This window comes from Ovis canadensis, chromosome 10, assembly GCF_042477335.2.
Source record: "Ovis canadensis isolate MfBH-ARS-UI-01 breed Bighorn chromosome 10, ARS-UI_OviCan_v2, whole genome shotgun sequence".
In the NCBI taxonomy this organism is placed as follows: domain Eukaryota; kingdom Metazoa; phylum Chordata; class Mammalia; order Artiodactyla; family Bovidae; genus Ovis; species Ovis canadensis.
This window is the reverse complement of record NC_091254.1, coordinates 83531314-83543411: the sequence shown is the minus strand read 5'-3', so window position 1 is coordinate 83543411 and position 12098 is coordinate 83531314. Positions and strand designations below refer to the sequence as shown.

The window sequence follows — 12098 nt, the reverse complement described above, 5'->3', positions numbered from 1 at the left end:
CTTTCTGCTATTCAGAGCTTTGTTGAACCCACAAAAGAAAGAAAGCTTTGGAGGAAACAATGGCTGCAAATGGAGATTCTGATGTTAGTTTTGGAGCTATCTTGTGTTTCTCAAGAATAACCTTGTCTAGCTCCTGTTGACATGGAAGCAGTCCCTTGGCCTTAGGGGTGGAAAAGTAGCTCCAGGTTGGTTTATGACTGGCTGTGAATTACAAATTGCTGATTCTTACAATCTGGGAAGGAATCAGAATTTAATTGAATAAGAAATTAATAAAACTGTCATTCTCCCTTATAGAGCCTGGAGCCACACCTATGATGAAGTAAGTGCTGCATGCCGCTGGAGAGCATTTTAGAATAAAATTGGCTTATTAATTTGAATTCATATACACTGGCTCTGGTCCTTATGTGCTTTGAGTTTGAAAGTGAAAGCGTCAGTCGCTCAGTCGTGTCCGACTCTTTGCGACCCCATGAACCGCTCCGCTCATGGAATTCTTCAGGCCAGAATACTGGAGTGGGTAGCCGTTCCCTTCTCCAGGGGAGTATCTCTTGAGTTAGTCTTTGTTTTTTCCTCATGATATGATTAACCATTACTAATTCTTTTAAAAAATGATTAAATATACTTTAGGGGTGCATAAAATAGAAGATCCTAAATCAGTTTGCTTTTCCAGGACTTCTCAAGACTCTTATATTTGGGGCATTTGGGGGATGACCAGTGAAGTTCTTTTTTAAAAGAAAAGGTTCAAATTCCAATTTTCATATCTACTAGATTTTAGACATCGTATGAAATTCTCAAAGTGTTGATGTTTTATTCAAGCTGTACTGAATTGTATAAATACTGTTGCCTTGGGAAAAGTATTTTTCTCGCTCTACTTACTCTGTTTGAGTGTGTGTGTGTGTGTGTGTGTGTGTGTGTGTATCTTTCCTGGGAGGAGAGAAGACTGTGCTTCTGTTTCAAAGGCAAAAAAATTAATTAGTAGTCATAGATGTCATTATACGGTTCAAAGTCAATGCAGTTTTAACTAAGTGGATAATATACTCTATTTGTTTTCCAATTTTATTTTCCTGTGGTAAGAACATTTAACCTGAGATCTAGCCTCTTAACCAATACAGTACTGTTATCTATAACACAGTGTTTGTACAGCAGATCTCCAAAACTTACTAATCTTCCATTGTGCCTAGTTCTGAAGGTAGAGTTTATAAAAATTCCAAAAAGCCTGAATTGTTTCAATAATTATGCAGAGCCAACTGAAATAGGAAAGGAAAAAAGGAAGGAAAGAGAGACAGGGGGAGGTCAAGGCCATACTCATAAACTATGCTTTGGTTAAAAGGATCTCGGCATACAAAGGAATTTATAAAATGAGAATGCAAACAATGGAATCTAATGAAACCATCGTTTTGTTGAAAAGAAAAAAAAAATGTGACTAATTTTAAACTTTTCCTGAAATTGTGAGTGGACAATAGATATAACTAAGGTAAAGTACAAAGGTGAAGCAATTACCCAGATTATCCCTTTTGCAAAACCTACACTGAAGAGGGAGTTTTACTTGCTAATAAACAGTAATAAATTTATAACATAATTTAGTGGTTAATGACTCCACTTACCCCTTCACATTGGCGCTTCCTGGATAGGCCTTTGTGTTGTAAGTACTTTTGATTTTTATAGAGAGAAATGCTGAGAGAAATGCTTATGATGAGGTCAAATGCTACCAATTTAATCTTACAGCTTCTACACTGTAGATGGATATTAACTAAAATGATAATTTATAACAGTGACTAATAAAAGTATTTTCATAACCAGAAACCCTTGAGATCTGAGTTTATATGACATAATCAGATGTGGTTCAAGTGTTTATGACCTTAAGGCTTTTATCTGTTAATTTTACATCAAGATAATTGGCAAAGCAACATTAACAGCACTAACAATTACAGGTATATAAATTGTTTATACTGCTATAAATTGTATTGAAAACAGGCAGTATTTCTTGGAAATTATGAGCTTTTCATTTTTATAGCAAAATTTGATGTCTGAAAAACATTAAAAATCATGTTTACTATATTTATGGTTGTAATCTCCAAGTAAATTGCTTCAATGATAGATATTTGGTCCCCTGACACACATTTAAATGCATCAAAGAGTGACTCTTTTTAAGGATTTCAACTTTTAAAAGACACACAAAAAAGAAAAAAAATAGTAGTAATATTGATTTGGAGTCTTTTGGCAAGGTATTTTCAAAGAGAAAACTTTACATAAAAGGAACATTCATAATAAAGTTACACTGTATCATAATTAAATAAATAACTAAAGCAGATGAATAAGAAATGTGCTATTGTAATTATATCTCTAGAAGACATTGTAACTTAGTCTTCAAATTAATATTTCAGAAGAAATATGGAGTTGAAAATTTGGTCATTGGATGAGTGGATTAATAGTGATAAGACTTCTTAAATAACCTAATTCTTGACCTAAAAGGAAGATCTCATTACTTTTCAATATTCTAATTAAGATCAGGAGCAGATATAAGGCTGAGATGACTTTTACAACCAACTTTTTCAGAATCCCATCAAGTCTTCTGAAGAATAACCTTGGTGACAGAAAGTGGCCACAACGGCCATCCATCCAGGGGACTCACCAGCCGGTCCAAGCTCGTGCCCGCAGCAGTGGTTGGTCTTTCCTCAGGATTGTAAGGCCTGAATCGTGTATTAAAATTTTCAGGAGCTGAGCGAGCAGATCTGAGAGCTGGAGCAGGTTTGGGTTGGCCACATCCCTGAAACACCTGGAAGAACCATTGAAAGATTAGGAAGTTACACAAGGAGTTTCTTCCTAGAGCATTCAGTGCACTGACCTCCACATTTTGTATGGAACTCTTATCTCCAAAAATACTCTGGCTCTGAAACCTAAACAAATACAAACACCAATGAAACAGAATTACCCCATCAGAGTGACTAACTTATAACCTGACTCTCATTTTCAACATATACAGTCAATCCTCATTACTTATGGATTCTGTTTTTGTGAATTTGCCTACAGTTGACCCTCTCCTGGTTTTGATCCCTGGGTTGGGAATATCCCTTGAAGAAGGGAATGGCAACCTATTCCAGTATTCTTACCTAGGAAATCCCATGGACAGAGGAGCCTGGCAGTCTACAGTCCATGGGGTTGTAAACAGTTGCATGTGACTGAGTGACTACACTTTCACATCAAACTGATCCTCTCTGTATCTATGGGCTTCTCTGTGGCTCAGCTGGGAAAGAATCCACCTGCAATGTGGGAGACCTCGGTTTGATCCCTGGGTTGGGAAGATCCCCTGGAGAAGGGAAAGGCTACCCACTCCAGTATTCCGGCCTGAAGAATTCCATGGACTGTTTAGTCCCTGGGGTTGCAGAGTCAGACACAACTGAGCGACTTTCACTTCACTTCTCCATATCCATGGGTTTCGAATCTGCAAATTCAACCAACCTCAGATCGAATTAGATTTTGAGATCTACAGGGGCTCCTGGAACTAATCTCCTGCTGATAGTGAGGAAAGACTGTACTCATTAAAATTAATTTGTATCCCCTCGAAAAAAAAAATTCAAACATGTCTGCAGACATTGGTAGAGAGGCCAAGTTCATCTTTCCAGCTGAAGCAGTCTAACAAGACAAAGCTCTGCCTTCTTGTTTCAGCTCTTAAACTGTTAATGTAAACTCTAAAATCACCTCGTTGGTGATATATTTAATGCCACATTTTTTGTGTGTGCTTTATTAATACTTGGTGATTTCCCTTTTTAAAACAGCCCCCAACTATAGCGTTGAAGTTCTGTCTAGTTCCCAAGGCTATGATATGCCCTATGGAGAAAACTGTGTTTTAGATAAACTTCATTCAGGTATGAGTTATGGTATACTTGACTATAAATTCAATGTTAATGAATCAATAATATGTATCAAATAAGGTGTTTTTCAGGAGAGACTCATAGAACAAGGTTATATGCATTGACGGGTTGGTGAAAATGTGACAAAAAGCTTGAAGGAGAGGTTGAGTGGGATGGATTGGGGTACTGGGATTGACATATATACACCACAATGTATATAATAGATAACTACTGAAAATCTACTGCATAGAACAGAGAACTCCACTCAGTGCTCTGTGTGACCTAAATGGGAAGGAAATCCAAAAAGGAGGGGATATGCATGTATGTATAGTGGATTTACTTTGCCATACAACAGAAACTAACACACTATAAAGCAACTATACATCAATTAAAAAAAAAACAAACCTTGTAGGAACTTAACCCTGTATTTCTCATAGGAGCAATGGTTCAGTATTTGCTAATTCAGGGTCTGCGGTGACTTAGAGAACATAACTACGCAAACAATGAGAATTGACTATATTAAACATGGAATGATTTCTGGATCAAAGAAATGTCCCAGATATTTTCCTGTCCTTGACTTTGTCATTCAAGAAACATGTGTTTGGGATTCTTGTTACTGATACAAATGTATCTCATGTATAGCGTGCCTCTGAGCTCAGTTGTATCTGACTCTTTGCAACTCCATGGACTATAGCCTGCCAGGTTCCCCTGTCCGTGGGATTCTCCAGGCAAGAATACTGGAATGGGTTGCCATTTCCTTCTCCAGGGTATCTTCCTGACCCAGGGCTCGAACTCGAGTCTCCTGAATTGGCAGGCGGATTCTTTCCCATTGAGTCACCTGGGAAACACCTCATTTATAACATATAAAGCCAAATAACTTGAGTGTCTCCCCTTTGAATAATGAAAACCTTTACTGGAAGAATTCTTTGAAAACACTCTCTTGAGCCACAGTGAAGAAATAGGACAAGCAAATGTGGATGAATTCCCTAGTATGACAGATCCTTTTAATTTTGTTGTTGACAGCTGTTCATGTCACAATTAGGCTTGCCATGGGAAATCAAACATTCTATTGTAATGATCTCAGGGACCGAGCTGTTAGTTCTTTCCACAGTGATTTCCTTGGGGTGCTGTGGGAATACCTCCTTTCTAGTTTTAGGAGCTTTGTACTCTCTGCTGGTTATCCAGAGATAATCCCTTTGCCAGGATTACAGGAAATCTAGTCACATCTCCAGGAAGTTTTGATAAAGTTGAACTTTGCCTTTCTTTCTACACAGGAGATGGTTCTACCCTGGACACTTTCTTTAGTAAGCTCTTGGGGACTGTTTATGTCATCCAATTCTTAATGTACACGGGTGTGTTGAGAATGCATTCCTTCTGGTTTTGTTATTTGATTCTGTGTTGTTTAACTCTAAAATACACGTTTTTCATTAGGCATTTTATGGGATTTCACTGAAGTACACAGAGGGCTCCTGGGTGTCATTCCCAATGACAAATTTCAACTTGAGACACAATCCATTTAGTTGTTCCATGAGAGCTGACTTCCCCTTTGTTGTATTCAAAAATTCTCCTTCCACTCAGCACTTTCAGAGCGGGCGCACTTTGTCTCGGCATTCTTCGAGATTGGTCTTAACACGCTATTGATTCTTCTCTTACATAGTTTCTGAAGCTGATGGTGTAAACTGGTGTGATAAAGATAGTGGGCCCCTTTCTCCCTAGTGCTAAATCACTTCCCAGTGGCAAGGTCATGGCTGATGGAGGGCATTAACATTTCCAAAGCTCCAGGGTTCAGTTGAGTGTGCTATTTTGGATCGCTTTGAAAATGACAGCTGACTTTAAAAAGTAGAAGGCCTAGGGCAAAACAATATTAATGGCCTTGCTGAGATTTCTTGAAGCTGCTGCATGTAAAGAGTTAACAGACCTTCTTAATTTGCCCTTGGGAAGAGGCTGGCTCACTGGTTTAAGTTAAATCAAAGGAACAAGAAATGCCCTGGAAGAATATTAGTGCCCCAAGGGAGATATTTCATTGTAACAGAAAACTTTACCATTTGTTTGATTTTTTTTTTTGAGAGTGCTAATTATGATAATAGAATGTGGGTAAGTCAATATAGTTTTCTGCTTGTAGCTTTCTGTTAATAAATCAGGTTTGGATTTTGAAGATTTCAATGCAGAAATTTCTGGGTCTATGATCCAAACTGAAGAAGACAAAGACTTCTGATCATTATGGAAACAACATCTAACCCCATAATAAGATGAAGACCCACATAGAAATCTGTCACAATATGTAAAGATATGAATCGTGAAGGGCCTTCAACAAGGATTCTAGTATACACTTTTGTTCAGTTCAGTCACTCAGCAGTTTCCAACTCTTTGCAGTCCCATGGACTGCAGCATGCCAGGCTTCCCTGTCCATCACCAACTCCTGGAGCTTGTTCAAACTCATTGAGTTGGTGATGCCATCCAACTATCTCATCCTCTGTCGTCCCCTTTTCCTTCTGCCTTCAATCTTTCCCAGCATCAGAGTCTTTTCCAAAGAGTCATTTTTTTGCATCAGGTGGCCAAAGTATTGGAGTTTCAGCTTCAGCATCAGTCCTTCCAATGAATATTCAGGACTGATTTCCTTTAGGATTGACTGGTTGGATCTCCTTGCAGTCCAAGAGACTTTCAAGAGTCTTCTCCAACACCACAGTTCACAAGGATCAATTCTTCGGTGCTCAGCTTTCTTTATAGTCCAACTCCATCCATCCATACTGGAAAAACCATAGCTTTGACTATATGGACTTTAGAATAAGGGAATTGTTTTAAGAGCTATTTTTTAGTGTGGAAGTGCCAAGCTTAGGATAGAGAACTATTTTTCAGAAATTTACAAAACCTAAACACACACACCGGAGAAGGCAATCGCACCCCACTCCAGAACTCTTGTCTGGAAAATCCCATGGATGGAGGAACCTGGTGGGCTGCAGGTGAGTGACTTCACTTTCGTGCATTGGAGAAGGAAATGGCAATCCACTCCAGTGTTCTTGCCTGGAGAATCCCAGGGACGGGGGAGCCTGGTGGGCTGCCATCCATGGGGTCGCACAGAGTCAGACATGACTACTGAAGTGACTTAGCAGCAGCAGCAAATACACACACACACACACACACACACACACACACACACACACACAAAGGAGATCAGAGCATCAACTCACCCTGTCCGTGTTAGAGAATGGTTTAAAATACCTTGATTCTCATGCAGAGAATGTACCTTAAACAACATATATCTGTCAAATAACTTAGATGGCATAAAAAATGAAAATTAATAACTTCATTGTTACTACATGCAATCGGTTAGCTAGACAAATATTTTTAAAACACGGGTTTCATGAGGTGGTTGACGAAAGGGATTCAGAACATTTGGACTGCCTCTGGCAATTTTCTGAGTGTGCTATAGCAGCAGGCTAGGTAAAATTCTATGGCTCCCGAAGTTCAGGGCTATATTACTACAAAGGAACAATGAGCCTTATTCTTTTTGTTCTGGGTGCCCCAGTATTTTGTATTTTGAATAAGGGTAGAAACAGATGAGGAATAATGTGGGGATAAGGGTCTTCAGTTAAAAGTCTGTAGATCATGTCTCCCTCCAAGGAATGGTCAGAACTAGAGATGCAGATTTGGGTTATTAGCCTAAAGACGGTATTTAAAATCCTAAAGCTGGTTGTACTCACCAAGGCTAGGTATCCAGACAGGTGGCAGGAGGGGCTGAAGACAGCCCAGGGTCAAGTCAACATTCAGAGGACCTCCTTGAACCTTAGTTTCTTCCTCTGACAAATGGGAATAATATTATTTACCACACAGACAGACTGTGAGGATAAAATGCAATAATACCTAAGGTAGGAAAACAGAAGCCAATGTCTGGAAAAGTAAGTACTCATAATAATTAGCTAATTATACCATTCTATGATCAGTTATTTCTAGTTCCATTTTCTGAATAAGGAGACTCAAGGGGGAAAAATGTCTGGACTGATGTTTCTTCAATGTCTTCCACAAAAAATTACTTCCTGGGCTGCTAACAGCTGTTACATAAGCAATGGATTCCATGCATCAATGTTAAATGAGGTACCTTAGCAGGGCTTCATCAGACTAACATGTGTTCTGACTCATCCAAAGGGAGACGCTCATTTGTAGTGTTTTCCAAAACTATCTGGCCAAGGGTTCTCCAGGAAGTCCTCACAGGGTGTTGCAGGGAACACACCAGGACATGCTGGGAAGTCTGCTTTGATTAGTCAAGAGGGGAATTGATTCAGATGTAACTGTGTTTAGCTAGAAGTCTTCGTGAAGCCATTTCCCCCCTCCACTACCTTTAATTTGAGAGAAGAAATACTGTTTTCAGACACTAAATTTCTTCTCTTTACGATAGAAATTTCCAGAGGATATGGCTATAGGCTAAGCCATCTCATTGTAGAACAAATCATTAGCTTTGCTCCTCAAAGAAATAGAATCATTATTACCTCCTGCCTAGTTCCCTCCAAGGGATGTCGAAAGGGAAAATTAGATCATTTGGAAAAGTATTTGGAAGCCCCAGTGTAGACAGATGCTACAGATGTACAAAGGAATTATCCTTCCCATGAGGCAGACTCATGAAACCTGTGGATTTCAGGAAGATATCTGGCTTGAGAATCCTTTCTCTTAAGAGGATTACTAAGATAACATCTCTGAAGTATGTGGTATTCTGAGATGAGAGAAGTTGACTTTAAAGATAGAAGGTGCTGAAAGATGAGGCATTTTATTGTTTTGGGAAAACAAGAAAGAGAGAGGGGTGTGGTGAGAACAGGTTGGAGGGCTGTTTTAGGGCTCCAAGTACAAGCATTTTTCCTTTAAAATATCGCAGCATCTTAACATATTTCTTTAAAATAACAACATGGTGTATATTTTTCAGAGGTGTCCATAGCTTTGTATCGCTCTGTCTCCTGCATCTTCTGCAGGTTGGTCATATATTCACCAAACTCATTACTGGCAATCTGAGAAGCAACAGCTGTACACCAGCCCTGTTGCAGTCTCTGAGTTTTTTTTTAATTTTTTAATTTATCTTCTAAGTTTCTACTCAGTGGAGTTTTTATTTTGGTAGGAAGAATGTTGCTATTCCCGTAACCATTTTGAAATTTGCAAATAGACAACTAATCGTGTAGATTAGTGGAGGTGACAGTCCATGCTACCTAGATTTAATTGACTTGATGTTTTGAGAGTAAGTGATGCTTTACTTACTTATTACATTCTAATTTACATTAGAGTGTTAATGAATGAACTATTTGTTAGAAGACCACTTGGGGAATTCAAATCTATCCCATTTGTTCCCAAGGAAACAGAAGCTAACATATCTGATGGACTCTACATCTATTTTGTACAAGTGTGGTCACAATTTTCTTGAGAGACAAATGGAAGAGGAAGGTCACCAATAAGAGCTGAAAAGCTTGGAGTCCTGGTTTCAGTCTTCCTCTTTACACTTGTGCGATCCAGGATGTAAAGAAGGCTGCTGTGAAGATACAATGATATAATGCTTAGAAAAGATGCCAAAGCAGTGATGTAAAAAGATGTATAATTATTTCACTGAAGTTATCTCTAATTAAATACAATGAGTATGTGTGTGTGTGTGTGTGTGTGCGCGCGCGCGCGTGCACACAGCTGCTCACTCATGTCCTATTCTTTTGGGACCCAAGGACTGTAGTGTTCCAGGCTCCTCTGTCCATGGACTTCTCCAGGTAAGAATACTGCAGTGGGTTGCCATTTCCTTCAGGGGATCTTCCGACCCAGGCTTAGAACCCATGTCTCCTACTTGGCAGGCAGATTCTTTACCACTGAGCCACATGCGAATCTATAATTAAATAGGGCAATAACAGGTAACAAATCAAATCTAGGGACTATGCAGAGTGATGCATGAATAATTTAAGCTCTATGAAGAATAGGATCTTATATACTTTGTTCACCATTATACCCTAGAATCTATGCCTAGCACATCAGTTCAGTTCAGTTCAGTTCAGTTCAGTCGCTCAGTCGTGATACGAAATTAAATTGACACCTGGACTCTCATTTTTTTTCTGGTTCCTCACAACAATCTGCTAATATTCTAAGAAATGCTTTCCTGAATATAAATGTAAACATGTTCAAAATGACTTTTTAAAGATATAAAATCAGTATATTCATCATATAAACATTTAAAAAAACCCAGCATTTAAAAAATTTGTTTTTCTACTTTTATTAGTGTGCCAATTTTAGGCTTTCAGCCTATGACTCCGAACATTCTCTCTCTTCTTTCCTCTCCCCTCCCCGCTCCCCCTACTTCTTCTCTCCTTCTCTTCCTCCTTTTTGTTCTCTAGTCTCTGATTCATGCTTTTCTTTCCTTAAAGATTGATTACAGTGGTCCCTTGGCTGAGATCTCTGGCAAACTCAAAGTCCCTGCATGGGTTCAGGATTCTGTGTAGACAGCTCTGGGTTGGACTGAATCAAGTCAAGTCATCAGTTTCAGTTTTGGCTGCTTTTCATTCATTGGCTTCAATTTTCAAAAGCCAGTGATCATGTCAGTTTCAAGGTTTTAAACATTTACGTCTGATGCTTACGCAGCTTGCTTGCAGAATATCTGTCAGATGGGTTGCATACCTCTTAAAATCGTTTCTTCAATAAAAGCAAATTCGTTCCATTTGCTGGGGAAGATAATTTTTTCCCCCCGGAAGATTTGCATTCCTTCAACAACAGAACACCTTGCTATTTCCTCCCACATGGTGAATAGGGAGGAGTGACAAGGAACTTAAAAAAGTGTATTTTGAATGTAGGGAGAAAAAAAAAAAAGAACTCTGTTGGATTTGCTAAATGATTATTTCATATGCTCTTTGCTTATAAGGTTCACAGCAATTATTTAAAATCACTTTGCAGAATTTGGATAAGTGTGTACATGTCAATTGGAGAAGGCAATGGCAAGCCACTCCAGGACTCTTGCCTAGAAAATCCCATGGATGGAGGAGCCTGGTAGGCTGCAGTCCATGGGGTCGCCAAGAGTTGGACACGACTGAGCGACTTCACTTTCACTTTTCACTTTCACACATTGGAGAAGGAAATGGCAACCCACTCCAGTGTTCTTGCCTGGAGAATCCCAGGGACGGGGAAGCCTGGTGGGCTGACGTCTATGGGGTCTCACAGAGTCGGACATGACTGAAGCGACTTAGCAGCAGCAGCAGCAGTACATGTCAATAACCAGGCTCTTTATCATTCATTCAAACTACCATTCAACAAATATTTGTAGAGTGTCATGAAGGCCAGACTTAGGTGCTAGGGATGTGTCAATTGGACACATCCCTGATATCATGAGGGTTCTGACAAGGAATCTGGTAATTATGGTAGAATATAATAAATGCAATGGGAACGCCCACAAGAGGCAGCTAAACCAAGACCAGAGAGTCTGAGAAAGCATCCTAGGAGAACAGTGATGTGCTGGAACAGGCTCTTACTGGCTCACAAGACCAATAGTTAAAATTTTTAGGAATTTTTGCAATCCAGTCATTAAATAGAGTGATTATGATATTAAATTGTATAAACTTAAAATGATATAAATTATATTAAAAACAAAGGCAATGTGTACTCATAAAGCATTTGTGTTAGATGCTCAGTTGTATCTGACTCTTAGTGAACCCACAGACTGTCGTGTGCCAGGCTCCTCTGTCCATGAGACTCTCCAGGCGAAAATACTGGAGTGGGTTGCCATGCCCTCCTCCAGGGTACCTTCCCGACCCAGAGATTGAACCTGAGTCTCCTGCATTGCCGGCAGAGTCTTTATCATCTGACCCACCAAATAGCATTACTTCTTAGCTATTTTACCATTATCTGTGCTCTCACAGTTTTGTACGCCAAGTGTATCTGCAAGGAGGAAACATTCTACTGTGATGTGCAACTCTGTGTTCAGTTGACACTGAACTACATGTTAGTAGCTTGAAATTTACACCCTCAGGAACTGGCAAACACTCTCAACAAGCATGTTTTCTGCACAGAAATTTGTTGTGCAAACACTTCCCAGTATACCACTGAATCTTGCCAGGGAAGTGAAGAAATAGTTGGAATATGCCTGGTGACTGCTGCGTATTTGGGGGGGGGGGATGGAGAGGGCTAGAAAGAATGCTCCAGGATGAGGAACAGCATAGACCAAAGCTTAGAGATGAGAGAGGCTGCTGAACCCGAGCAACAGAGCCCAGGCCATTTTCTACACCTGGTGCACATAGAGGTTCTCTTACC

At 39.5% G+C, this 12098-nt stretch overlaps 1 protein-coding gene across 1 annotated transcript in view; it reads right to left on the bottom strand.

The window, feature by feature from the left end:
• Positions 1–12098, bottom strand: part of GPC6 (glypican 6) — a 1229455-nt gene that overhangs the window by 95120 nt on the left and 1122237 nt on the right. Inside the window, exon 6 of the mRNA XM_069601873.1 lies at positions 2630–2773. Coding sequence (XP_069457974.1) covers positions 2630–2773 — 144 coding nt within the window. The remainder of the gene's footprint in view (positions 1–2629; positions 2774–12098) is intronic.